General features: G+C 42.7%; 1 protein-coding gene across 2 annotated transcripts; it reads right to left on the reverse strand.

Annotated features, from left to right (window-relative positions):
• Positions 1-1,867: 1,867 nt before the first annotated feature.
• Positions 1,868-25,400, reverse strand: RIGI (RNA sensor RIG-I). Of its 2 annotated transcripts, none has more exons than XM_086770939.1 (18): positions 25,190-25,400; positions 24,921-25,052; positions 23,680-23,858; positions 22,185-22,335; positions 20,267-20,392; positions 19,367-19,477; positions 18,243-18,396; positions 17,084-17,342; positions 16,205-16,367; positions 15,666-15,767; positions 13,468-13,625; positions 13,022-13,157; positions 11,995-12,143; positions 10,627-10,717; positions 9,747-9,917; positions 8,027-8,178; positions 2,699-2,845; positions 1,868-2,258 (listed from the first exon to the last, which is right to left on the reverse strand). In XM_086770939.1, the coding sequence occupies exons 1-18, from the start codon at positions 25,293-25,295 to the stop codon at positions 1,959-1,961; spliced, it is 2,787 nt and encodes a 928-aa protein (XP_086627065.1). In that variant the 5' UTR covers positions 25,296-25,400; the 3' UTR covers positions 1,868-1,958. The 2 variants fall into 2 exon arrangements, with proteins under 2 accessions (XP_086627065.1, XP_086627064.1); XM_086770938.1 differs by having other exon boundaries at positions 19,367-19,480.
• Positions 25,401-27,406: the final 2,006 nt, after the last annotated feature.

The raw sequence follows: 27,406 nt of genomic DNA on the forward strand, positions 1-27,406 counted from the left end.
AACATCTTAACAGAGAGCTGTTAATATGGTTATAATCTTGAGCATTATTTGGTAATAAATATGCAACTTTAGATTCAATTGCAGAAAAAAAAAAATCAGATGTTCTCAAAATTCCCCACCCTCCCATCTCCACTGTGTACTGAAGGTAGCCGTTGTATCAAGTTGAATTCTTACTAATGTGTTACCTCATCAGCCTTTATTACACTCATTTAGGCTGAAATGCTGAGTTGTCTGGTCTGCAATTTTTGCATTCAAACAGAAGGAAGAGACTAAAACTCCTCAAATCTCCTAACTTCTCAGTAGTTATTACTGTAAGCTGTGAAGCTTAGGACTGATTATTTTTTATGCCAAGAGTCCCAAAGTAGATAGCCCTTTCACACAGCAAACTGATAGTCCAGGAGTGTGGTTTTTCATGTACTTTTAATTTGAAACCAGCCTTTTTCAAAATCTTTGTTCCTAGTATTTTTAGAGAGGAGGCATTATCCAACCATAATCTTTATGCATTGTTCTGTATTTCCTTTTTGGAAGAAGCTATAAGAACAGCAAATTTACTAGGTAAATACTAAGCACAGAGTAAATACTGTAGGACTGAGATCAAGGCTTCCTGTGTAAGTGCATTCAGCATTCAGCTTTCACAGTAAAAGGCATGGACTGGGGTGAAATATGAAGCAGTGCTTAAAATATTGTTTTGCTTTTAATGCCACGAACACTTTTTAAAAGAACACCACAACTCTCAGTGACTAGGGTTCAGGTAGTTTAAATAATTTTTGTACTCTGAATTAGGTTCCTGTTCAAGGTAGTTTGTTTTCTTCAGCATTCAGGTGTTTCAGACACATCTTACTACACTACCAAATGCATAAAGTGAAATGAAAATATATTTAACTTTGAAGATTAAGCTTGTTGAATATATTTAGTATCAGCAAGTGCTTTAAAGTGCATGAGTTTAATCATCTTTCATAACTGTTTGTAGCAATTTGTACATTTTGCAAGAGAAGTCTGGGATCTCGTGGGGGAGGAGGGATTTAAACACACTAATGCATAGACTTTGTTCCAATTCTGCATCAGCTCTGACAGGAAATCTGCAGAATTGATATTAGAGTGTCTTGAGAGATTTCAGATGCCAATTCATGAGACAGCACATCAGGGTAAATGACATCACCATCTAAACTGAGCCTTCGGCCATCTTACAGGGTACTGCCTTGTCCTCCATGAGGCTTGTTCAGTTAAGCATCATGTAGAAAGGTGTCTATTCTGCACCTTCAGCCACAGCAACTTGGTGAACGTGCAGTGACAGAAGAAAACAGTGCTACCATTTTAATGGAGAAGATGCCTCCTCCAAGAGCGCTCTGTGAACTCCTACTGCTCTTCTCAGACTGTTGCAGAAGCATTCTGTCTTAAAGATGGATTTAAAAGATGCAGTATCTTCCTTAAAGAAATGTCACTGGACAGTTTCTCTTCATTTTCTATATACGGAAATGCCTAGAGCATTAAAAATAATTTTTGAAAAGCTTTAACTAAACTAGTCCTTAAAATGTGAGTGTGCATAAGCCACGTTGCCTGCATGGAGGTACAATCCAACCAGAAGTTACTGGTAACAAAGAAGGTTCTGATTCATGCAGGAACGCTTGAAGTTGTGCCCTGTCACCTAAAATTAGATGTTTAGTCAGTCATTCAAGTCAATTTTGTTTTTTTCAGACAAACTTCTTCATAGCAGCAAGGATTAAGATCTAGATGCTTAGGCACGTGTTTGTCCATACTCATATTAAAACTTCTAGTGAAGCATTTCATTAGATGGCAATTTTTTTTTGTGGCCATACTAGCCTTTTTTAATCTAGCCAGATGCTGATGCCTAGCGTATCAGACAGCATACAGAACAAGACTTCTTTAATACATGGAAATAGATCATCCAGTATTTCTGCTTAGTGCAGTAAGGTGATACATACACTAAAATACAGAGTTCAGCGGGACATTTCTTCAACATCAAAATTCTTCAAAGAAAAATTAATATTTCTCCATTTCTGAAAATCCATTTGTGTCCCAGTTTCAACATTTTCTACTACAAAGCTTTTGATTTTGATCACTGGTAGATTATCAAATGTCTTGTACTTCACTATGATTCCCCAGTCATGCTGGCAATTAGTATTTTGGCAATGCATCTTGCTTTTTTTCTCAAAACAATCAAATTGGACGAGTTTCTTGGAAGGCTTTGTTATGTAACGCTCCTTGAACGCGTCGCCTAGGACAATGTGATGAGATTCCTGAAACAACACATGCCAGAAGCAACTTATTACTATCACCAGCTTATACATGATTGAACTTACTTAGCTTCTCTAAAAATCATGCTTGCATATTTCAGCTTTGTGCGTAAAACTAACAGAGCCATCCAGACAACAGACAGTTAAAGAGACTCCTGCTTCCCAGGCATTTTAATTATATGACCCCAACTTTCCGTGAGGAGGAATGCAATTACTTTGCAGTGGTAGAAAAAGTAACCCTAACAAGGTGAAGGAGTTACAGTTGTTTTTTATAACATAAATAATCAAAGATTTTTTTAAAATAACAACTTAATCTGAAAGCGTATGCACAGTTTGAGATGGAGTCTGAAAACACTAGTTCCTCCTGGAAATGCAACTTCCATTAAATATACAGGCTGATTTCCTTCGTGTTCATGGATGTAGGTTTCCATACAGACACATACCTTTATAACTCTGATGTCATCTGTACTGCAGGCATATACTTTGCATTTTCCACACAGAAGATTTTTTTTCCCTTCCTCTAACTTAGGTCTTGTTTCTTTCTTTCTGAAGTCTTGTAATACCTTTTCCTTCATTTGCAGGTCATATATCTTTAATAAATAAATAAAAATAAAGAGCATTATGAAATTAAGAGAAGTCCCACTGTCTGGCCAAACATGACTCAGGATATGTAGCATCTAGGAGCCTATTACTTAAAAGCAAACAAACCAAACGTGTTGTTCTAGCAACTCATACCAAAGAAAGAACAAGGTACATTTGTCAGGTTAAGAATGCAAGGCCAAAGTAAGACTACATGATCGACGTATTTTATGCCATGTGAACGTTCCTCCCCTCTACCCCTCCTATGGCCCCTCTGATCATAACACTAAGTCCTTGTGAAGTGATGTGAGACTCCCTACAGCAGAAGTAGTGCTGCTGCTCTAGGAGACTCATGGTTTGGAAAGAAGGCTCCAGACCACAGAATTGCAGGCAGAGAAAGACACAACAGCCACGGCCTGGAGCTAGGTTTCTGCAGCTTATGCAGAAACAATGTCCTCTGAGAAGCAGCAGCGGCCAAACCCAGCCTTGGAGGTGCAAGAAGAAACTTCACAAAGGCTAGAGGGCCTTGGATATCCTTTGTTGCGCAGCTCAGTCTCTGAAAGCTTGCCTGGAAACATGGAGTGATCTGTAAATCCACAGGGATGTGGCAGAACTGTGTACAAAGCCCTTTTATTTGTAGTGGCTGCCACTGGCTTATTCCAGTTTTGTTTCAGAAAGTTGTTACAAAGGTCTAGGAAGGTACAATCATAGAATCATTTAGGCTGTAAAAGACCTTTAAGTCCAACCACAAACCTAACACTGCCAAGTCCAACACTAAACCACAACCCTAAGCACTACGTCTACATGTCTCAACCACTTCCCTGCACAGCCTGTTCCAGTGCTTGATAACCCTTCCAGTGGATAAATTTTTCCTCATATCCAATCTAAACCTCCCCTGCTGCAACTTGAGGCTGTTTCCTCTCATCCTATCACTTGTTACTTGGGAAAAGAGACCTACACCCATCTTGCTACAATCTCCTTTCAGGCAGTTGTAGAGAGTGATGAGGTCTCAGCCTCCTTTTCTCCAGCCTAAACAGCCCCATTTCCCTCAGTTGCTTCTCATGGGACTTACTTGCTCCCTGGACCCTTCATCAGCTCTGTTGCTCTTCTTTGGACACACTCTAGCACCTCAATGTCTTTCTTGTAGTGAGGGGCCCAAAACTGCCCCTTGAGGTGCACCCTCACCAGGACCAAGTACAGGGGCACGATCACTTCCCTACTTCTGCTGGCCACACTGTTTCTGATACAAGCCAGGATGCTGTTGGCCCTCGTGGCCACCTGGGCACACTGCTGGCTCATGTTCAGCCGGCTGTTGACCAACACCCCCAGGTCCCTTTCCACCGAGCAGCTTTCCAGCTCCCACTCTTCCCCCAACCTGCAACATGGGGTTGTTGTGACCGAAGTGCAGGACCTGGCACTTGGCCTTGTTGAACCTCATACAAGTGGCCTCAGCCCATCTATCCAGCCTGTCCAGATCCCTCTACAGAGCCTCCCTACCCTCAAGCACATCAACACTCCTGCCCAGCTTGGTGTTGTCTGCAAACTTACTGCAGGTCCACTTGATCCTCTCATCCAGATCACTGATAAAGATATTAAACAGAATTCTCCCCAGCACTGAGCCCTGGGGAACACCACTTGTGACCGGCTGCCAACTGGATTTAATTCTGTTCACAACAACTCTCTGGGCTTGGCCAGCCAGCCAGTTTTTTTACTTGACTAAGATTATTCCTGTCCAACCCATGAGCAGCCAGTTTCTCCAGGAGAATGCTGTGGGAAACGGTGACAAAAGCTTTACTAAAGTCCAGGTAAACAACATCCATAGCCTTTCCCTCATACACTGAGTGGGTCACCTTGTCATAGATCAGGCTGGTCAAACAGGACCTGCCTTTCATAAACCCACGCTGACTGGGCCTGATGACCTTGTTGTCCTATATATGCCACATGATGGTACGCACGATGATCTGCTCCATAACCTTCCCCAGCACCAAGGTCAGACTGACAGGCCTGTAGCCCCAGATCCTCCTTCCAGACATTCTTGTAGATGGGCATCACATGTGCCACCCTCCAGTCAACTGAGACCTCCCTGATCAGCCAGGACTGCTGACAAATGATGGAAAGTGGCTAAGTGGCTTGGTGAGCACTTCCGCCAGCTCCCTCAGTACCCTTGGGTGGATCCCATCTGGCCCCATAGACTTCTGTGTGTCTAAGTGGTGTAGCAGGTCACTAACCATTTCTCCTTGGATTACGGGGAATTCATTCTGCTGCTCATCCCTGTCTTCCAGCTCAGGGGGCTGGGTATCCCAAGAACAACTGGTCTTACTACTAAAGGCTGAGGCAAAGAAGCAATTAAGTACCTCAGCCTTCTCCTCATCCTTTGCACCATGTTTCCCCATGCATCCAATAAAAGATGGAGATTGTCCTTGGCCTTTGTTGCCAATGTATTTACAGAAATATTTTTAATTGTCTTTTAAGGCAGTAGCCAGATTAAGTTCTAGTTGGGCTTTGGCCCTTCTCATTTTCTCCCTGCATAACCTCATGACATCCTTGTAGTCCTCCTGAGTTGCCTGCTCCTTCTTCCAAAGGTCATAAACTCTCTTTTTGTTCCCCAGAGTTTCAGCCAAAGCTCTCTGTTCAGCCAGGCCATTCTTCTTCCCCACCAGTTTGTCTTTTGCCACGTGGGGACGGTCTGCTCCAGCACCTTTAATATTTCCTTCTTGAAGAATGTCCAGCCTTTCTGGACTCCCTTGCCCTCCAGGACTGCCTGCCAAAGGACCCTGTCAACCAGGCCTCAAACCAGGCCAAAGTCTGCCATCCGGAAGCCCAAGGTAGCAGTTCTGCTAACCTCCCTCCTTACTTCTCCGAAAATCAAAAACTCTTACCAGTTTGTGATTGCTGTGCCCAAGACAGTCAACCATCACATCACCCAGAAGTCATTCTCTGTTCGCAAACAGGTCCAGTGGAGCGTCTTCCCTAGTTGGCTCCCTCACCAGCTGTGTCATGAAGTTATCTTCCACACACTCCAAGAACCCCCTAGACCCTTTCCTTTCTGCTCTGTTGTATTTCCAGCAGACATCTGGTAAGTTGAAGTTCCCCACAAGAACAAGGGCTACCAATCATGAGACTTCTCCCAGTTGCTTATAGAATATTTCCCCTATCTATCTCTTCATTGTGATTGGGTAGTCTATAACAGACTGCCACCATGATAGCTGCCTCGTGGGTCTTCCCCCTCATTCTTACCCATAAACACTCCACCCTTTCATCACCTTTGTCAAGCTCTAGACAGTCAAAACACTCCCTAACATAACAGGGCTACCCCACCGCCTCTCCTTCCTTGCCTAGCCCTTCTGAGGAGCTTATAGCCAGCCACTGCAGCACTCCAGTTGTGCGAGTCATCCCACTGTGCTTCTGTGATCGCAACTTTATCAACGTTTTCCAGCTGCACAAAGGCTTCCAGCTCCTCCTGTTTGTTGCCCATGCTGTGTGTATTGGAGTAGATGCACTTCAGTTGGGTTCTTGATCACCATTTTTGGAGGAGAAGCCATAATTCCTATGTGACTGTTTTCAGGCGCTTCTGTGGTTTCTAACACATCAACAACCCTTGTGTCTTTCCTGTCACGTGGATCTCCATCCCCTACCTCCACTGCAATGGCAAACCAAAGCACCTCACTAGCACACTGTCTCTCAAACACTGGCATGCCGCTCCCAGGGTTAACTCTAGCGAGCCTGGTTTTATCCCATTCCCCCTTCAAATCCAGTCTAAAGCTCTTTCAATGAGCCTAGTAACACCTGTGCAAAGATCCTTTTCCGCTTTTGAGACAGGTGTACCCCATCTATCACCAGCAGACCAACCCATGATCAAAAAACCCAAACTTCTGCTGGTGACAGCAGGTTTGGAGCCAGGTATTGATCTGCTGGCTCTTCCTGTTTCTTCCCTCATCATGTCCTGCAACTGGAAGGACAGAGGAGAAGACTATTTGTGCTCCTGATCCCTTAAGCAGTTGTCCCAAGGCCCTGAAGTCTCTCTTGACTGCCCTCTTGTTGCAAATTCATCCCTGCCTATGTGAAAAAGTAATAATGGATAACAATCCGAGGGCTCTACCAGCACCTCTGTTCTCTTCACGTCTTTAACCTGGGAACCAGAGGGGCAGAAGACTGCCCTAAGAGGTGGGTCCAGTCAGCATATTGGGCCTTCTGTTCCCTGCAGAAGGGAGTCTCATATGACAACGACCCATTTTTTTTCTTTATGGAAGTGATTTTGATGCAGGGCATAGGCCGACTTAACCTCAGAGACACCTCCAAGCTAGATGAACCATCATCCTAGTCATTGGTTGGTTCCACTTGCAAAGCCTTGTACCTACTACGCAAGGGCACCTGGGAAGGTGGAGTGGTCACAGAGGAGACACACCTGCTGTGCTAGGCAGGCACCCGCCTGACCAGAAGTCCATCGTTGGCTTAGCCTGAGACACCTCTTGCATGTCACCTCAGCACCAGAAGTTCTTGACTCTTTTTTCTACCCTCATGGTGTTTTCTGATCTGGTAAGTGTGCAGCACACAGCAGGGTTAATGTAAAGCACTGAATGTGTGCTGAGGTGTTCTACTAGGCTTGTTCCATCTGCCAGACATTGCTTGAAGCAAAGATGAACAGCGCTGTAGGTAGTACAAAAGAAGTCACCAGCAGAAGAGCATGTACAAACCAAAATGTCATTGTGTAAATGTCCCAGGCAATGGTTTCTTGAAATCTCCCAGAAATGAACAAGCACTTGACATGACAACAGCTTTAGAAAAGCACTTGTCCCGGCCTGCAGCAAAGATAAAATGCTTCTGAACATGAATATCGGTGGATGTATTACCACCACTGGCATGGTTTCTCATTTCCCTGTCGACTATCCAAAGCAGACACGGCAATGTTTTTCTGCCAGTGGAAGGAATAGTTTATATTCTATTTCAAAGTCAAGAAGCTTATATAAATTCTACCTCAGCTTCTACGTTCTTCATACTTACAGTACAGATGACATTCTGAAAGCTAGCAGTACATATTATCCCTTCTCTGCTGATCTAGCCTTGGCTGAAATTAAATACAGTGAACGCTTTCCTCAGGTTATCACTTGGTCCTAGAGAGAGCCCTACTAGATGAAGGCTGATATAGATTATGCCTGTAGATTTGACTATGAAAATTCCACAGAAGTACAAACCTTTCTTGTAAATGTTGTTTCATCCCAATTCTGTAGTTTTTCAATAGCTTCATTCATCATTTCTTCCTTGTAACGGTTGTGTTTCTCATTTTCAACCACTTCTGTTTTGCTTGTCACAAGGATGCACTTGCTGCCTTTTGCCCTTCCACGACCTACACAGCAACACATTTATCCTCATCAGTTACTCTCAACAAGATGTGCAAAAGTGGCAGCTATGCCATAAAAGAGCATTAATGACCTTCTGTGTGGCTGCTTTTGTTCCCCATGTTCAGATTCAGAGAATGCTGCTTCTAAAGAGCATTCTCTCAGCAATTTCCAATCACAAACCAGAACAAGATGACCCCTTCCAGATATCCTCAAGGATATCCCCCAGCCACTGCTGTATTGCCTGCTTCTGTGGCCTGCCTCAGTTAAGCTCAGGCAGGCACGCTTGATACTTCAGTTATTGTACAGCATCTTGCTGTCTTTTTGTGGAAAAAAAAAAAGCTAGAGGAGTGTCCTGGTTTCAGCTAAACCACAACAAGGAGAAAAGCTCATCTTAGTCTTACTGACTAGTTTTCTGGCCTGCTAATTGTTGTCTATAAAAAAAAAAAGTCTTTCACAAAAGTCCTGAGGAACTGGAAATACAGTGCTGGCAAGAAGAGACAACAAGAGCAAGTGCCATCTCTTCCACCTGTCTGTGCCTACTGCCTGCCTGCTTTTTGCTGCTGTTGACACAGACAAACTAAGAACTACAGGGAACTCGTACCAGTTGAGAAATATTTTGGTTAGAAAAAGTATTCATATTTGCTTTTGAGTTCCCATTCCTCCAAAATAATTATTTTATGTGGTTCAAAACTCACACAACCTATTTTCTTTGCATCTTTAGTGGCTTGTTAAAAATAAACACTATCCTTTCACCCATAAACATGAATTCTGGGCTAATTATTTCATTATCAGACAAAAATTTAAAAAAAACAAAACAGGACACAAACTCTGAAAGCAGAGGACTACGTACAATAGAGATCACTTCTCGTCAAATTATGAAGTTACTTGGGTGATATGGTAGAATATTGCAGATGCACCCTTGAAAGGCTGGTTTATGACATTTAGGAACGTTAAACAGAAACCAGTACTTCGAGTGGCTCTTCATTCCCCTCTACTGGCTGTATTGCAAAAATCACCAAGATTCAAGACTGAAGTCTTAACAGACTTCTTTAGACAAGCCAAGACAGAAATAGTTTCCTTTTTTTTTTTTTCTTTTTGGCTTGACTGTTAGAAATGTTAGACGTTTGCACTTGTAAAGGCCTCAGGAACCCATGAGGGGGGGAAGGTCTTCAGAAGCCAAGGCAGTACATGAAACCCCATTGCAGCAGTCCTTTGTAAATTGTCACAGTTAGAAGAACTGGAGCTCTTTCTGACTACAGCTCTTCTAGCCATACTTCTGCTTACATGTATAATTATCCATTTGAGGGATCAGTCCTCAACAGTTCAATAATGTTGTGCAGCATGGCTAATTGCCATGGCAAAAGAAAATCACACAATGTCAAGGACTCAGTTATGTGAACAAATTTGTCATGTCCGGACCCATCATCATTCATCTGACTTCACTCAGGGGCACAGAGGAACAGCAAAACATACACATATTACTATAGTATTTCCAAAGTGCCATTCAGTAGCACTTTAAGTCCATTTCTAGGCAAAAAAAAGTTACTAAAGTAATAGCTCTGAAATTCCATACCTCTGACTTGAATCATTTTGGTGACATTACCAAAGTATTCATAGAGCACAACAAGGTTGCACTCAGAAATATCAATGCCTTCGTCAGCAACAGATGTAGCAATTAGCAGTCTGCTGTCTTCATTGGTTTTGAATGCATCCAGTACACCCTTCTGCATTGGGAGGGTCATACCTGCAGTAGCAACAAACTGTGTCAGGAAACACTGCAGAGTTCCTCGAGCAAGATACCTGCCTTTGCTCTTACTCAAGTGATTAGAAATGAGCATGTCGTCTTGATCTGGAAAAGTACCTCAAGTTTGCATATCCAGCTGCCTGCATACTATACCCATTGAGCAGAAATTCCTGTTGATCTTCCACAGGAATCGCCATCCTGGGAAACACCATTTCAGACACAACACCTAGCTGATCTTTATTAGAGAGATCCATACAGCTTAGTTATTTTAAGCTGAAGCTAACTCTTAACTTAATCCATGCATAATTCATTTTGATTCTTGTTTCCATTCTACTTTAAAGTGTTTTTGTGCCACTAAACACAAGAGGGATCTGTAAAAGGAACAAGGAAAGTATCACTAGAAGTAATCACAAGAAGACATGATAGTGAATAGTTTCTAAACTTCTTTTGAACTAGCAAAAGAATCCTACAGCAAAGGGTCACTGACAGTGTTACTGCTGCTTTAACCAAAGATTCTGGATAGAAAACACAAGCATCTCCTTAGGACTGGTTAAAGGTCTTCTAGATATGGAAGAAAGCATAGCACAAACTTGCCTGACCTTCCTCTGTTTAGGAGCACTGAAGATGAACACAGGAAGAGTAGAACAATTTTAGCAGTGTAGCCACCATGGGTCTAGCAACTGGTATTCCTCAGTGCAAACCTGCGTACCTGCTTTTTGATCTCTTTTTCCACGACCCATCAACACATCTGGCTTTATGTGGCTAAGCAGAGGGTTTGCTTCTATCCACTTCTTCAAAGCCTGAAAAGCAAATCAGGGAGTTAGATCCCTGTCCAGACGAAATGCTAGTTTTGAGACACATAAGTAGATCCTGCCCATGCTTGCCTAGACAATTAGTACTTCGAAGAACAAAAAGCAGAAGAGAAGGTGGAACTTGCGCACCAGGAGGGAACATCTACTAACAGGAGAGAAAGCAAGGGTCACAGCCACGATGCTAGATCCAACCATTCCACAGCTGATTTCCACTTTTCCCAACCCTGCAAGTTAAAGCCTGGCTAGAGAGCAAGCAGCCTTTCACTGCTCAGAAATATGCTTTTTTTCTCTTACAAACCAACAGATCACTGAATACTACACCTTTGGGATCCAAAGGAATGAATTGCTATTTACAAACTGCACTTTCTCACTGCATACTGAAAGTAGCACCTTCACACCACTCTTACATAAGAACAAAATTCAGACAAGATACAGTAGGCTTTTGTATCTGTAATGGAAAATTACCAGCAGATCCTTGGTGTTGTTAGTTTGGACTTTAGCCTCCCTTTAATTTTTTTCTGGTTTGCAATTCATCCAGCATGTTTATACACAAGGAGAAAATGGGAGTTGGGACTCTCAGCTGTTCAATAGCCAGAGACTATGATACCTTGCAGTAAATGTTACTGAAGCTAATGATTGGCAGCACACTTACTTCAAGCATGAACTTTTTCTGGGAACACAGTGTTAGAAGGGAGAAAAAAGATCATCCAGCCTAGATCCTTGTTCCTAGGCAAGTATGAAATAGACCACTGCATCAGAAGGGTCCAGAGAATATCTGTTCCACAAAGTCTTTCCTTTTTCTTGATCAAGAACACTTGCTAGGGCACAGACCTCCTTTAGGCCCATAGTAATCCTCTGGGAAACCTATAAATATCTCCTGAGGTGCAGTCAGTAATAGAGCAGATCTACTGGTTTATAACACTGCCACATTAAAGCCAAAAAGTTCTAACACATCCTGTTAAAACTGACTTCAGACCTAACGTAAAAATCCAACAGCTTAATGATCAACTATGACATGTAGCAAGAACTGATGGAGGACACCACCCTTGTACTGTAGTTTTTAGAAAAGAAAAAAAAAAAAAAAAACCCTCATCCTGTCTCAGAGCATCAGTACTTAGCAATATTTTAGGAAAGATAAATATTTTCTTAGGAAGATAAAATACATGCATATTTTTCTATTTCCACATCAAAATGGGAAGGGTAATAGATGTGGCATTGTATTTTCTCACTTTTCATTTTAGAAGCTTTAAAATGAAATGTCTTACAGCTACTAAGGCTCTTGTCTTAGCAAAGAGAAGAGTGCGAGTCTGTGGGTTATATCTGTGTGCTTCATCCAGGATGCAAGCAAGCTCTTCCAGCTTGGGATTCTCATTTGATTCATCTTTTGAGAGGGCAATGAGTTCTGATTCTTTCTCTGGAAGAAAACAGCAGTGTCTTGAATAGCTTGCCTTCTTTAATGCAGAAAAAAAAGAATTCTCACCCAAACCTACTTTCAAACACCACTCAAATTCTCGTTAGCATCTCTTTTTATTTTCTATACCATTTTTTTCAGATGCAAGCAAAGAAAGGTATTCGTTTAATGCAATAAAATCCCCAGCAAAAAGAATTCCAAAACTCTCACATTTTGTAGCAAACTAACAGGAAAACCTCTGTGACATACTGTGCATCACAAGACTGGAACAAAACAAACAGTTCTTGCAAAGGTCGGTGTTATTTCTCCTTAGGAAACAACTGACACTAGAGGGCAGACAGCCCAGTCATTTAAAATTGCAGTCAACACTCCAATACACCAGACCACAGGCTGTTTTACAGCACATTACTACTAAATCAGAAGTCAGAGGACAGTGCAACCTCTAACAAGGGTCACCTGCTTCTTCCCAGAAGTCTGGGATTGGTCTAGGAGCACTGGGCAGGAGGCTAGGCAGTGCACTGAGCAATGTATGTTGCCTTATGCTGCCAGCATCTGTGATTGTAGACCATCCCCCTACTTGTGGAGCACACCCTTAAGGACACTGCTGCCTTATCTCCGAGTCAGGCATGTAAAAACTTACTACAGCATCGAGCTACAATTAACTACTACTTCCTTAGCTCCTGCTCTAGAAGCTTGAAGTCCCAGAAAGTAAGTTCCCCCCAGCCTACCCTAACACTACATTTGCACCCGCATGGACCCTAGATCTTCTGAAAGTGCAGTTTCTGGAAAAACAACTGCACTTACTCTAAAAAAAATACTTGGATCATCCTACCATAAGCCCTCTTCTCCCCTGCAACTGTCACAGGTACTGTATGAAATACCTTGAAATCTGGCTGTCAGTCGCTTCTCTAACTCTGTATATGGTCCATTTTTTACATTTGTGAAAAATTCAGTTAGGTAGGCCAAAGCGTCTTCAATGCGGGCATCTTCACTGATGATAAGAGCATCATTGAATTTCTGCTCAGAAAGAGAGACATACACATTTAACCCTCATTTTCCATGGGACAGTGGATGAACACTGATTTTATTTAGCTAGATTAATTATTACAAACTTGTGTTGTTCTTCCATTTGCATGGCAACACAAGCATTACAAAGTCTCCTCTGCACTGTACTGTTCTCAGTGAGTACCTTAAGACACAACTCATGCTTTAGCCTGTGTTAAATAAAATGATCAGTTTCAAAACCTGCTGCTAAGTGAACATACCTGTATCAGAAGGAACAGGATGGCTCCACCTTTGTATGGAAGGAAAGAGGATATACACTTACCCGCAGGTGTTCAGTGCAAATGAAAAGGTCTCTACAAATGCTGCTCTCTTTCTCCTTATCTGCCAGTTGCAACAGTCTGCATTTCTTCTGAGTGGTAATTATCCAGTGTTCATATTTCTGTGTTCCAAAATCATTCTTGTTCATTGGAGAGATAGTATCTAGTAAAGAAGAAGGAAGCAAACATTGTTCATCTTGACTAACAAATAACCAGAACAGTTAGCTAGAATGAACTTTCCATGAATGTTAGGTCTAAGAAGTCGATGCAGAAGAACACTGTATGATACAGTCACAGAATCACCAAGGCTGGAGGTCTTTAGTGCAACCCTCTGCTCAAAGCAGAGTCACCTAGAGCCAGTTGCTCAGGATCATGTCCAAGTCAAGTTTGACCACTCTTACAGCAAATAAATTCTTCCTATTGTTCAAGTATTTCTGTTTGTGCCCACTGCCTCTTGTCCGCCTCTGAGAACCATGTGAGAGGAGTCTAGCTCTGTTTTCTTCACTCCATGTATTTCAGTGCATACTCAGATGTTATGCCAAGATTAACCCAGTACAATTCAACTGAGGATCTGTGTACCTACACACATCTGCAATCTTCAGCAATAAAATCAGAGTTCATTTATCCTATGGGAAGCCTACAGTATTCAAGACACTGCACGTGTACTGCTCCTTGAATTAGCAGCTACTCAATAGTTAGGTATTCATTTGCTAAACGGTCCACGGTACTTAAAGGCATATTATCCAAGGGCCTGTTCTTGAGGGAGAACTAGTCAGTACTTGTTTGTCACATACATACTCTGTCTAAGCGCTTCACAAACTTCGGTAATCAGAGGGTCCGCAGAAGGGACATTCATGCAAGAGGAGCTGTGATGCAGAAATAAGCTTCAGAAGTGTTAGCTTAATTTAGCATGCAGTTTGAAATTCCCACTGTTCTCTGTTGGGGGTTCTTGGGGTTTGGGTTGGGGTTTTTTTTTGGTTGGGTAGGTTTTTATTGTTTTGGTGTTTTTTTTTTAAATTCTCCCTTCTTGCCCTAGAATATAGTTCACTCTCCAACACCTGGAAAGTGGGGAGAAAAAAAATCTAGAAAGTATAGAACTGAGGTAAACAGGCTTAAGGCACCCTAGTCAATTTGCAAACGCCAGTCTAAGCACAGATAAAATCCTTTAATTAAGAGCTGGATAGAACAAGGCTGATCCTGAGCATAGCCATCCACAGGTCTCTGCTTTGTAGCCCCCATAGCTCTCAAATTTGTTGGCAAGAGCTACTTACTGGACACCACTTAGGAACACTCCAAAAGCAGAAAAGATCAAATGATTTCTCCAGGGCTAAAGAATTAGGCCTCATGACCATGAGACCCACTCTCTCTTCTCACAGCCATGCATCTCCCTCTTTCCAAACCTTCACACCACTGCAGCTCCTAAGGCTGGAACCCTACAGAAAAGTGTTTCCTTTCTTAGGCATCCATATCCTCTGCAGCGGTGTTCCATATTCCTCGGATCCTCCTCTGTTAAGATTACCTTACATACTTTTCAATAGGAAGTAATGGCAACCTGGTAAACAGTGGAAATAGGGGTACCCAGAGGTATAAAGAGGACAAAACGCTGACCAGAAAAGGTGGCCAGGGCATCCCTAGAAATAACTCTGAGCGCAACTCAGAGAGGCCAGAGAAAAGAAGAGAAGTGACAGAGCAGCAAGAGTGAAAGTAAACCTTCACTGAAAGGAAGGAATTGCAACATTCAGAGTAACGCCGTAACTAAGACCCGTCTTATTTTTCTCAACAGAGACAGATTTAGGTATGAAGCATTTGAAGAAATGCTTAAATAAGAACATACAGGTATCTCTCATCAATGAAATCCAGCTCATTGCATTTTAAAAGTATGCCCCTTGGTAGTTTTGTTTCAGATTCTCTAAACATTAAAAATTATTTGACAGTGTCAAAAGCACACCATCCCTAGCTGCAGGAAACACAGGTTGAAATCCAAGCAAAAATATTTATGATTATTAAATTAATGACATACAACAGGAAAATAGTTGACTCTTCTACCTGTAATCTCTTATTTAGGAAATACCAGTTAAAGGCAAGTAAAAACAAAGGAGGAGAAAAGAAGTGGAAAAAGAGTGACTGTTCTAGCAGCCAGAAGGATTCACACTGATGTAATGAAAGACTGAATCCCAGCTACAGGCATATTACGGTATCTTACCCACTGAGTAAATCTTCCTTATCAACGCCTCTGTCTCAGTCATCAGATCTGAGATAATGTCTGCAAAGTGATTCCGAGCTCGCATTTTAACCCATCTGACATCTAGAGACAAGAAATTGAAGTCAGTGACCTGAATAAACAAAACATTTCCCTTGGCAACACAGAACAAATTCTTGTCTAGAAGAACGCTACAAATGGTGCTCTATGCAATCATAATTATGTTTATTGTTAATAAGTATTATAGTTGTACAGAAAGAAACAACCCCTATGTGTCACTGGCAGAACTGCACTGCCTTTTCTGCCTTGCTTTATAAAAACCCAGAGATTGTAGACCTCAACAAAGAAAATTTGCCCAAATGAGTACTGCCTTACTGCAGGGCAACAGTGAAGTGCATGCTAGACTCCTTTCAAGCCAGCAGGAAGCAAAGCTCCAGCTTAGTTTTAAGCTTTTCACATCACCTGACCAATGGAGAATTGGATAGCTGCCTTAATTATGGTGCTTTGCATCTCAGGGGAAAATAAAAAGGAAGCATGCTTACATGTTTCTGGCTTGTTTCCAAATCTCTGGAGATCCTCTTTGTTCTCTCTGACAGTAGATATAGCCTGTATGTCAAGGTAGGAGCAGAGCATACAGATATGCTCTATTGTTTCGTTGATGCTCTTGGCGTTACCAACTCCAACAGAAGCAGTTAAACCTACAATCTGAGCACACACATGAATTGCAGTCATTGCTCCCTTGTCACAAAAGAAATATGAGATGCTGTTACCAATTGCCAAGTTGTCACTGTCTTCAAAAACAAGAAAACAAAACAGGCAGTTGAAGTGAACACAAGTGTAAGGACTAAATCTTGAGAGTCAAATCTTGTCCCGACTTGCACCCTCTCCAAGGCACTCAAGCTGAGAGTATTAAAGCTGACAATAAATTATCCAGCCACTTAAATCCATAACCAGCTGTGTTTACCGGTGCTCGTCATACACAGGAACAGCAAATCCACCTCCAGAATGGTCCTCCATATTCATTCAGAGGAGACGTCTCCTCAGCTGGACCAAAACTTCCCATCAGTGGAGGCAGTGGCACCATTTTATTATTGCAAAAGACAGCAACAGAGAGGTGACAAGGAGATTACTAAGTTCTGGGGCATACACTTTCTTCCCAGACCAGCAATCCTCTTTGCTCTCAGGTACTCCAGTCTCTGTCATGCTTGATCCATCCTTCTTGGAAGCTGGAGGGAAGATGGCAAAACAGCCTGAGGGTGTCAGAGAAGAGTGAAAAAGGGTTCTAGATGCTATCATTTCCATTTGCAGCCATTGTTAAATGGGAGTTTGAGCTGAATTAACACAAAATGCAAGACTTCAGGCTTTGCTGACTGCCCTGCAAAATACTTTAATGTTTCCACCACTGACATGCTGGGCCTTACCTGAGGCAGCTTGTTTGCAGAGGAGTCAAATTTTTGTTCCAGGTATCTGGTCATTAACACACTATAAGGGTGGTTGCCTGTAGTGTTGTGGCACTCATCAAATATCATCAGAGTGAAGATGGAAAGGGAGCTAAGGATCCCTTCCTCGATGCTATTCACAAGAATCTGGGGTGTCATCACAATGATGTCACTGTCCTGTACAACCTTTTCTACAGAGACATTTGCAACTGTTTCACCACTAATTCCTTGAACAGAATATCTAGGAAGAAGAGGCAAAAGACAGGGTATGAAAAAGGATGTCTTGCAGGGCAGAAAGCTGGAAGGATGGACTTCTCAGCAAGCCTGAAGGGTAGTGACTAAGTTCAAAATGTCAAATTGTTGGGGCTGTCAGTTTGACCCACAGAGGCTGAGAAGAAAAAACTACTCAGGGTAAACATCTGGATTTTCAACTCCCACTAACTAAATATATTAGATTTGAGGGGTGGTGATTTTCTACATTTAAGCTGCATGTATCAGTTCATATGTAAGCTGTATTTGGAAATCCCACCCTTCATCCCTTTTCTGAATATGTCTGGCAGCACAGGACTGTTTTCTGTCCAGCAGCATCATTTTCCCCTAACTCTAAGGATTCATATGTGGATGTTACGTAGTCAGTTCCTTCCAAGCTATAGGGTGTTGATACTCCCCTAAGCAAATTTCAGTCCTATCTGAGAGGTAGACCACCATTTTCTCACTAGAGGTTGAAACATCAAAGAAGTTGGGGTCCTTCCATTTGGAAAAGAAAGAGAGACTGCCATTTGAGAATAGCAACAGGAATCCCACTGTTGCTGCCTGGAACTGCCTCATCTTTGGAAGCAAGGCTGAAAGCAGTCTCAAGACAGAATACACTTCACCCATTTCCAGAGGCAAGCACAGGTTTACTTTGGCCATTTCCACAGATGCTGCAAAACCAGTGCTTAAACTCTCCAAAAGCAGATTTCTGACTCTCCAAACAAACTCTGTCATGGTAACTTGCCACTCTTACCACTAGGCATCATCCTTATGTTAATGCAAAACACTCTTGTCACCAGTGAACCCAGTACATTTTGCCCTAGCAATAGCTGACCTAGAGGGCAGTTTATTTTCTGTAGAGGAAGCCACTAGGTAGAGGAACACTTACCCATTTCTTTCAAAATGCTGCTTGAATACATTTTTCTGTTGTTCGTACACTGGCAGTTTAGTTGCAAGAAAAACAACTTTCGCCTTTTGTCCTGCGGGCATGTTTTGGAAATGGTGCTCGCAAATCAGAAGTGCCACAAAAGTTTTTCCAGATCCTTTAAACCAAGGAACATGAAAGGTAAAGCACTAGTATGAAAGGCTGTAAATGTAAGCAGGAGCCTGTCTCATCTGGATGCCCTGTAACAACAGGGAGCTGACAAGGGGGCTGTAATACTTCCAGACTCTATGGGGAAAGATTTGAACACATGCTTGCTGCTTACTTAGGTTGGTAACCATCCCTTTCTCTCTTTCTCTCAGTTTCCGTCTGTAAAGACCACGTGGCAGTCATTGGGAAGGAAAATCCATTTGCAGTTTTATTTGAGTTCTTTGAAATCACTGAGTCTATTTCTGCTCTTAGAGTATGCTCCCACATCAAATCAGACTATGGCACAGGCACTAGGCACTTTCAGCTTCCATCCTTCCCCATGCAACCTCGCTCCTCTCACATTTCTTTTCCTTCAGCGCTCACCTCACTGTGCAGGCCACCCAGCATTCTTCTGTGTGTCTACCTCTGCTACCCCACCCGCCTCACCAGGGCCCAGGGGAGAATCAGACTAGCAACATGGAAAACAGGTGGAGAGAAAGAGCCGATTGATCCCTCCTTTGCTGCTGAACTTCAACCTTAATTCAGTCTGGAGCTACTGCAAAAGTTCCTTATGCTGATTTTATGTTGTTGGCATTGCAGTACAGAAGACAGGGTCTCAGGGCAACTCATCGTATTTTTCCTTTAAATTGCAAGCCAAATTTCTTAAAGGTCTGCAGAGATCAGTGAGGGATTTTAACTCAAAAATCCACACCAGGGAGTGAGAAAGCAGAGGTCAGAACACGGAAATCTGAATACAAGCACTGAAGTACCAAGACATGTGTCTGTCTCACTCAGTCTCTGTTGCCCTCAGGTTAGATCTGTATCTACGCCTGCAAGTAAGACTGCTTTTAAATAAACAGTTGACTCAACCTTTACGCTTCTCTATCCTTCATAGCCATCTCCACCAAGAGAATTTTTCTAAGAAACATGTATTTTCTTACCTGTGGGGGCACATATCAATGTGTTTTTCCCATTGATAGCAGGCCGTGCAAGTTCAGTCTGGTAGCTCCGAGCCTTCTTCGGTTCATAAACAGGTGAAGACTGATTGATTCCTTCTAGGAGAGAACCATGTTTTTATGACAAGTGTTGCCACAGAAATGCATAAAACATATTGTGCCACATACAGTTGCTATCTAAAATGACAGGTAGATTCCTCGCAGTCTACACAGAACATTCTCGGACAGACAAGCCTTTGAACAGGACATACACACCAGACAAGAATTTTGTGTAGATCTGATGCCACACTTTTGTTACTGCTCAACTGTGATTCCTAAAATGAACTCATTTCAAGGTCTTGGCTGACAACTCTCACCTCAAGTGGTCTTTTTAAACTCAGAAAGAAAACACAAGGGCTTATTTTCCCCCAGATACAAGAACAGCCTTCTGCTCTATGGACTTTTGAAGATAATATTCTCTTGAACTGTGGTCTTGTCAGAGGGTCTGCCCTTAGGAACAAGAAATCACTGGTGGAGCAAAAATTGCCACATGAGACATGACAGCCACTACACAGTTTGCCGCCACATTCAGCTCTCTAAACTGGCTAATATCAGGTCACATGGAAGGGATGCGTCAACAACAGTCTGGTGTTTGGAGACACTTTTAATAACATGCTGACAGAACAACTTTGTACTAGAAATGTGGTAAATGAGGGGCAGCTCCTAACATGCCCAGGGCAACGCCCAGCATGACATCCTTTAAACATTAAAACAGAAGACAGCTAAATGAAGTCAGAGATTTGTATTAGTTTCTCAGTCCCTTCCTTTGATGCACACCACATCCTTCAGGAGTGTAAAGAAATTGAGAATTCAAGCCACAAACTATTTCAAGTTGCTAAGTCTTACCTGAAGCTGAACGGAGATTTGCACTGAGATTATTGTCACATTCTGCTTCTTCAGAAAATGTCATCGTGGTTTCAAAGCTGTTCTCAGAGACATCTGTCATTTCACTATCAACATCTTTGCCATTATCTGTACAATCACAAAAAAGGCATGTTACTGATCCTTTTGATTTTAAAATGGTGTATTTCCTTGGATGACAAGGTGAAGGAACTGGTCACTAGCATGGAAGGACTACATAAAATGATGCTGCATCCAGGCTCCCTTTCAAGTTAGATGGAGAGCACTGAAAGTCTTGGGTTTAGAAGACCCACATACTCAACACACATTTATCTATCCCTTGAATATCAAGGGAGATAATAGAGTGGGAGGAAAGTTGCATTCTCTGTGTCTGGTGACAAAACTACAGATTTAACATGGACATTAACCACAAGCATGAAAAATACTTAGGAGTTCAAAGATTTATAAGTTCAAAACTTTGTTCTCCCTCTCCCCCCACCTTTTGGAAGGACCTAGAAGTTGTAGGACTATCTCCATCCTTCATCTTACATGATAATCAAGAGAAGTTCCAAAGATGCTTGCTAAAATTTTCTTTGGCCCCATAATTATTACCTTCTCAAAGAACTGTCACTGGGTTTTGCATGAAGAGCCTCATTGCAAATAGAACATGTGATCACAAAGTGCTGCTTTTGGAGAGGGAAAAAGAGCACATTTGCACCCTGATCCATCTCCAGAAAGCACATAGTATCTGTGATTAATTTCTACCAGCAACTCTTCTTAACTACTAGCTTTAAAAGGCTTCCAATATGGACAACATTTCTTCAGTAGGCTGACTTTGGCTTTATTAAGTTGGGTGTTAGCAGAAGCTGCCCCAAAAGACAGTGACATCTTTAACTTATAAAATATAACTGTTAACCTAATAATATGGATAGCCATCAGCTATGTAAAATAGTATCTATATACAGATAAGTACTATTCTTATATATACTATAAATAATTATTTATAAATTGAGTAACTACATATATAATTTTTAATATATAGAGAGAGTAAGGAAATCTCCATATAAGAAATCACACACAGTTGACTACAGCAATAAAAACATTTCAAAATAAAAAGTATTATTTAAGAAGCCACTTAAAATTGGCTTGTCGAGTTGCTAATTAAAAACAATTCAAACAATCGTTTATGGTTTGGGAGAAAGCAAATGTAGATATAAAGAAATACAGTCCAGTTTATCTAAAATCACTTGTCTTTCTTAATTATTTTATAGCGAAATACTGTATTCCACTCTAAATTCTCCCATGCTGCAGGGTATTTACAGAGGTATTTTTCAAGTGGAAAAAGGTAAGTTCGATGACAAAAGCAAAATCTCATTAGGGGAAATTCTGCATTTTTACCAAAAAAAGAACATAGTCGCTTTGTAAATGCTGCTTACTGAATTCTCAAAGAAAAAAGTGTATGGTCTGCCCTGTAGACCACAGAAGTTTATCGCGTTCTAGAATACCAAAATACTAATCACTTTTTACCAGAAAACATTGCATCTATCACAACTCAAGCCACTAAAAGATAGCAAAAGGTTAATTACAGTAAAAGGGCAGGAAGAAGATAAACATTTTGTTAGTTTTGTACCTTCAGAGCCTTGTATGCTGGCCAATTCTGTTCACCAATAAAAGACATTATTCATGACCACATGTGAGGAAAAATACTTTAAAAAAATTTCTGACAATTTGTAGGGTAGTACCCATATTTCATTTTATATAAAAGACATTTTAATTTTTTTAAAAAGAAATTTATCTTTAAGCAACAATGAGCAACGTGGTGTGATGGTATCCTTTTAAATTTGCGTTATTCTCCTAAAAAAAAAAAATTACTGTCTGGTACAAGAAAAAGAAAAGAGCATCATAAAAACCATTTGCATTTTACCTTCTCTCATATTCCACAGTTCACTTGCATTGTAATATCCTTCATTATCTAGTGCCAGTTGAAGGCTTTTTGGCCAGTTTTCCTTATCGGATCGACAGAGACATTCGATGAGTTTAGTTATCCCGGCTGCTTTGCTTCTGTATTCGCAAATCTGCACACACAATGAACAGAAGTTGCTGTATCTTCTGAGTGACCAAAACCACTGTTCTTTGACTGACATTTTGATTTTTTTTGTTTGATATTCTGTTGAAAATCGCAATTCTTTCTCACAGAATAAAAGGTTTCCAATAAAATTCAGTCATTTACCTACTACTGCTGCAATTCTGTCAGTCTAGGCATCCAAGAAACTTAGCTAGACTACATCAACAGGAAGGCTATTAGCAAATAGCTATTCATAAATAATCCCATTTATACATGTGAATATATGAAAATAATATATGTGAATATGCTATGAAAATATCACAGCAAGTAAATATTCACAAGGTCTGAAACATCACAGTTATTCTGTGAATTTTCATCTGGCAAGGTCCTTCTAATAAGCCATATCTACCATAAACATCTGAGGCCAAACTGATTAAAAAACATTCCAGAATAGGAAAATGCAAAAGTACAAAATCTATAGCAGGCCTGATATTTGGTCAGATGCAATAGCTTTCCAGATGTTATCTATCTCCATAAAGAAATACTACTTTTAAAATAAAACAGCTGCAAATAACCTTTCTCAGGACCCAGGAGGAGCAACAACACCTACAGACTCCTTCACACAGCATCAGTAACTTACTATTAACCAGTCATAAGTGATGAGTGACTGGCAGTATCACTTGTTATCAGTCATTGATAACGACACTGAGCTAGGACTGAGTAACAGTACAGCGGCATTACATCCAAAAGCAATGAAAATGTTGTCAACTTCTGTGACACAGCATTTAGCTAATGACTTCAGACCAGAAGTTTAATTTCACCCTACAACCATCCCTTTGGGTGCTGACAAAACTCAAAGAGCCACACAAAGTTTCTAGAGGTTGCCACAGTTAAGGTAATAGACTAACTCAAATCCCATGACAAGCAGGAATCAATTTAGGCAATATCTAAATGCCACTTCACCTACTTTCCTCTGTATTTTTAGGAGCATTAATACAGTGTGAACACTCCAGAAAGGGGTCTATTTCAAAGGCATAGCAAGACATTCATTTCACTGTAATGCGGCACCTTCCAGAGCCCCTGAGATCTCTTCACGGGAGTATGGCCTCCCCAGGACATACAGCTGAGCACTTCAGAAGAATGAGACAAGCAGGCGCCGCAGAGAGCACTGCTGTGGGAAGCTGCAGCCACACAGCAAAGCTTCCTCTCAGCGGAAGAAAGTAAAGATTGTGGCTGGCCATCCTCCTCACTCAACAGCCTGACGGACGGGCACTAATTTGTCCCGCAAGCGAAGCAGCCAGCACTTCTCCACAGCAAAACTGGGCAGATACCAGGATTTTACCACTGACCTTACCTGGAGGATCTCATTACACTCCCTTTCTATCAGGCATGTGTTTATGTAGGGCATGAGCAGTACCGGATCAACTTCTAGCATTGTTGCTTCTATCCGCTTCAACAGCTGTCTGTGTAACTCCAGTTTTTCCAGTTTGCTGAAGTCCCAGTTTTCAATTGCTTCTGCTAGTCCAGTGTAACCTTTCAGAAAAAGGACAAATTGTTACTATGAATTAAATCTCTAGCTAGAATAGGTAGGAACAAGCTGGAAAAAGAAAAAACTTCCTCAGCCACACTGGAGAAATTAAAATTATTTTGGCCTGTGACTGACAAAAATCTAGGTGAACTGCAAACACTTTTTATAGATTAAGTGACTGTTGTCCTTTACAGCACTTGTATGTGTAACATGAATAACCCTATGCTAGAAGAGCAGTAACACCTGCAAAGAGTTACGCAATGTCGTGGCTCACATCACCCAAGCAACAATAACAATGCCCTTCCTTTGATCCCTACAGTCCTTAGATCCTTGCAGGCTGTGATACTTTTCCACGGGAATTCCCAGAGCACAGGACACTACCTAGAATCACAAGATCTTTAGTCATCTTTTCTTTACCAGCCCTTTACCTTTTAGTCCTGTCCTTGGCTCCACTCCCCTTCAAAAATCCTTATCATGTTGGATTCAAGTCAGTCCCTGACTGAAACCAACCCAGACTCCTGCAGCCCAAACAGCCAACAGCTGAAAATACTGCCCTGGCACAGACAGTGCCAGGGAAATCACATTTAGAGGACTTGTGTGATTTGCTGTGTAGGCTCCAGCGGCAGAAGAAAGCAGGTCAGGGTCTCAGAGGAACAGTGGGCAAACAGAAGGAATTTGCCTAACTTTTTATTTTCTTTTCGAGGAGCAGGAGAGAACTGTGGGTACTTACAACAACTTCTTTACTCTGATTATCACCTGTCTTTGCATCTGCCAAACACTAGAGTAACGCTATATTCTAGTCTCAAGCTCAATTAATAAGTCCTTGGGATAACACTTGGAGTCAGCAGGTTAACTTTCCCAGTTTGCTGATGAAGATACAGCAAAACCAAAGTGTCTTACGGCAGGAGATTTGGAGGTCTGAGATCTCCAACAAATCATCAACCAGACCGGACAGCAGAAGCCCAGCGATACCGGAGCGACCCCGGGAGCGCGTGGCTGCCCGCTGCTGAGGCTCTGCCCGGCCCCGGGAGAAGCGGAGGAGGCCACGGTGGCCAGCGGGAACCCACCTGTCGCGACCAGGGCGTCCAGGAAGGCCCGCAGCCAGCCCTCCGCTTCCAGCTGCAGGACGGCATCCAGGAACAGCGCGGCGGCCCCTGTCACTCCCTTCTCCTCCTCCTTCCGGACTCTTTCCTCCACCTCTAGCGAAAACCCCAAGGAGAAGAGTGAGGGGGTGGTGGGAACAGGGGCGGCGGCGGGGAGAGAGGAGTCCCCCCGCCCCGCGCCGGCGGAGGGAGAGAGGGGGGCGCGGGGCAGCCGGGCGCTGCCGGTCTCTCACCCTCCGACAGCCAGCCCGCCATGTTGCCCAGGATGTAGACGGGGTTCAGGCTCCTCTCGATGTACCGCCGGTAGCAGCGCAGGCCCCTCTTCTCCTCCGCCGTCATGGCGAGGCCGTGCTCGCACCGGTCACGGTCCCGCGCGGGGCGGCCCGGCTCCCTGTCCTGTCCGCGGCAGAGCCGACGGGCAGCCAGGAAAAACCCCCGCCTCCCCGGGCAGGGAGCGGGAAAAAGAAACCGGACGCCCGAGGGAGAATGGAAACCGAAAGGGGCCGCGCCGTCGGCGAGAGCACCGAGCTCCTTTCCGCTGGCGCCTGCCCTGCGCGGCGGAAGAGAAGGGAAAAGAAATAAGGCAGGGGGTACAGGCGGGTGGCGGGGTGAGGGAGAGCACACGAGTAAAGGCATGCCCTCTCACCCCTCTTCCGTGATTTACAGGCTGCATCTTGACTGAAAAAATATTTTTCTACAGCAAGGCAAGACGTGCTCAGAGCAAGCTGCCAGCGTTATTACAGCTTGGGGCGTCAAAATGAGGTCTGTCTGCCCTGTAGCGGCTGAGCATCAGGATAAAGCTCACAAGAACAGCAGCCAGTTGCAGAGGTGAAAGCACCCCCTGTTCAGGAGTGCTGCTAAACATGCTGCTGAACATGGCAGCTCCGTATGCAAACCTCCCTCTGACCATTAGTGTATAGAGTGCATGCATCCACCTGTTTGCAACTTCATAACTCTCATATTCTAATAGATTACTAATAGGTGCTGTCCCATTACGAGATATCTGCTTTCTGAAGCCATGGCAACACCAGACCACTGAGTGATGGGCTTGCACTGGAAGGATGTGTAGAGGGAGACAGAAGGAAGCAGTACCATTGGCATCACATTTTCTACTCTGTTCTAGTCCATCTTTACTCTCAAGTATTTAATATTCTTTCTTTTCTTTCTCTTCAGTCTTCTCTTTTGTCTATTCCACCTAGTTTTAAAGGGATTCTAGGAAATCACATTTGAAACATTCCGTGTACCACCATGATGTAGTATTGTTGGCCATTGTCCTCTCAGAGGGCCCTAGGATAGGAAAGACTCGCATTTGAACTTTTAGCATTAACCCTATGCAGTGAAATGGACCAGAGAACTGTCACACTCAGCTGAAGGTTATCCCCATCTAGCTGGGGAAATGTCAAACAACTAGGAGAGGACAGCTTCTACAGCAAGAAAAAGACATGTGAATGAGCATCAGTAACCTCTCCATTCTTTGTACGTTCCTCCTATGTGTCTCTCCTGTGCTGTGAACAAAGCAGGCGCTCCCAGACATCGCTGTGTCTGAGCTCAGCTTCCACAGAAGGGCACATCAGCCCTTAATAACAGGAGAACAGAAGTAATGACTGGTGAGTTTAATATTAAAATGAGCAAACAAGTGGGTTAAATTTTCATCTTGATCACGCCTCCTGTCCCCTCCCAGGAGAGCCCAGATTTCCTAGAACTGAAAACTCAAACTTTCTCCTCCAAAAACTCGCAAATTATTCTTCCACCTCCAACCACCTGCAGAGACAATATTTCCAGGCTACCTTCCCCCTTAGCTCTGTGCATACCCCTAAGCTCCGAATCCACACCTCAAGGGCACATAAATGGTTCAGAATAAACAAATCATATACACAATTACAGAATTGTTCCAGTAACAAATCTGGGGTTCTGGTTTAACATTATGACATCCAGGTCCTTATTTGGTATGGAAAGGAAGGACACTGTTCGTGCTCACTTCTATAAAATAAGTGAAGTTAGTTAATTTGCAGCCTAATGACGTGGCAAACAGCCTGCTTTGACTTCTCAGGGATCACTTTTGGTTTTGTTTTTCCAGTCTGCTGCAGTAAGATCTCTTAGGGCTTCATTTCCTTGTGTGTAACAGGGTAGAAGTGTCAGTGTTCAGGCAAGCCACCAAGCTCACCCCGCAGAGTGCAGCTACCAGATGAGCCAGTAATGGACATAGCAGAGAGCATTTCCTGCTCAGCAGCTGACTTTGCAAGTGCCTGTTACAGCTTTCACTCCACCAGTGACAAGTGATTTTAGCACTCAAGCTCCGTCTAGCATGGAGAGAGTGCACTCACGGACTCAAAAATCAGTGTTGTAGCTGGGTAGGAAATATCCTGCCATGCAGAAACCTGGTCCTGTGCTTTGTCTGAGAATGAGAGGGAAACAGGCTGCTTGCCTGTCCCTTCTCCAGCCTTGCAGAT

Source organism: Chlamydotis macqueenii, chromosome Z (genome assembly GCF_036417535.1).
Source record: "Chlamydotis macqueenii isolate bChlMac1 chromosome Z, bChlMac1.mat, whole genome shotgun sequence".
Taxonomy (NCBI): Eukaryota; Metazoa; Chordata; class Aves; order Otidiformes; family Otididae; genus Chlamydotis; species Chlamydotis macqueenii.

Coding starts and splice junctions, on each gene's coding strand:
- RIGI (XM_086770938.1), bottom strand. CDS start 25,295: ATGACGGCGGAGGAGAAGAGGGGCCTGCGCTGCTACCGGCGGTACATC. Junction 16,368..17,083: donor CTGCAAACAAGCTGCCTCAG/GTAAGGCCCAGC, acceptor GTGTGTGCTCAG/ATTGTAGGTTTAACTGCTTC. Junction 8,179..9,746: donor CAAAATGATTCAAGTCAGAG/GTATGGAATTTC, acceptor GTTGCTGTGTAG/GTCGTGGAAGGGCAAAAGGC.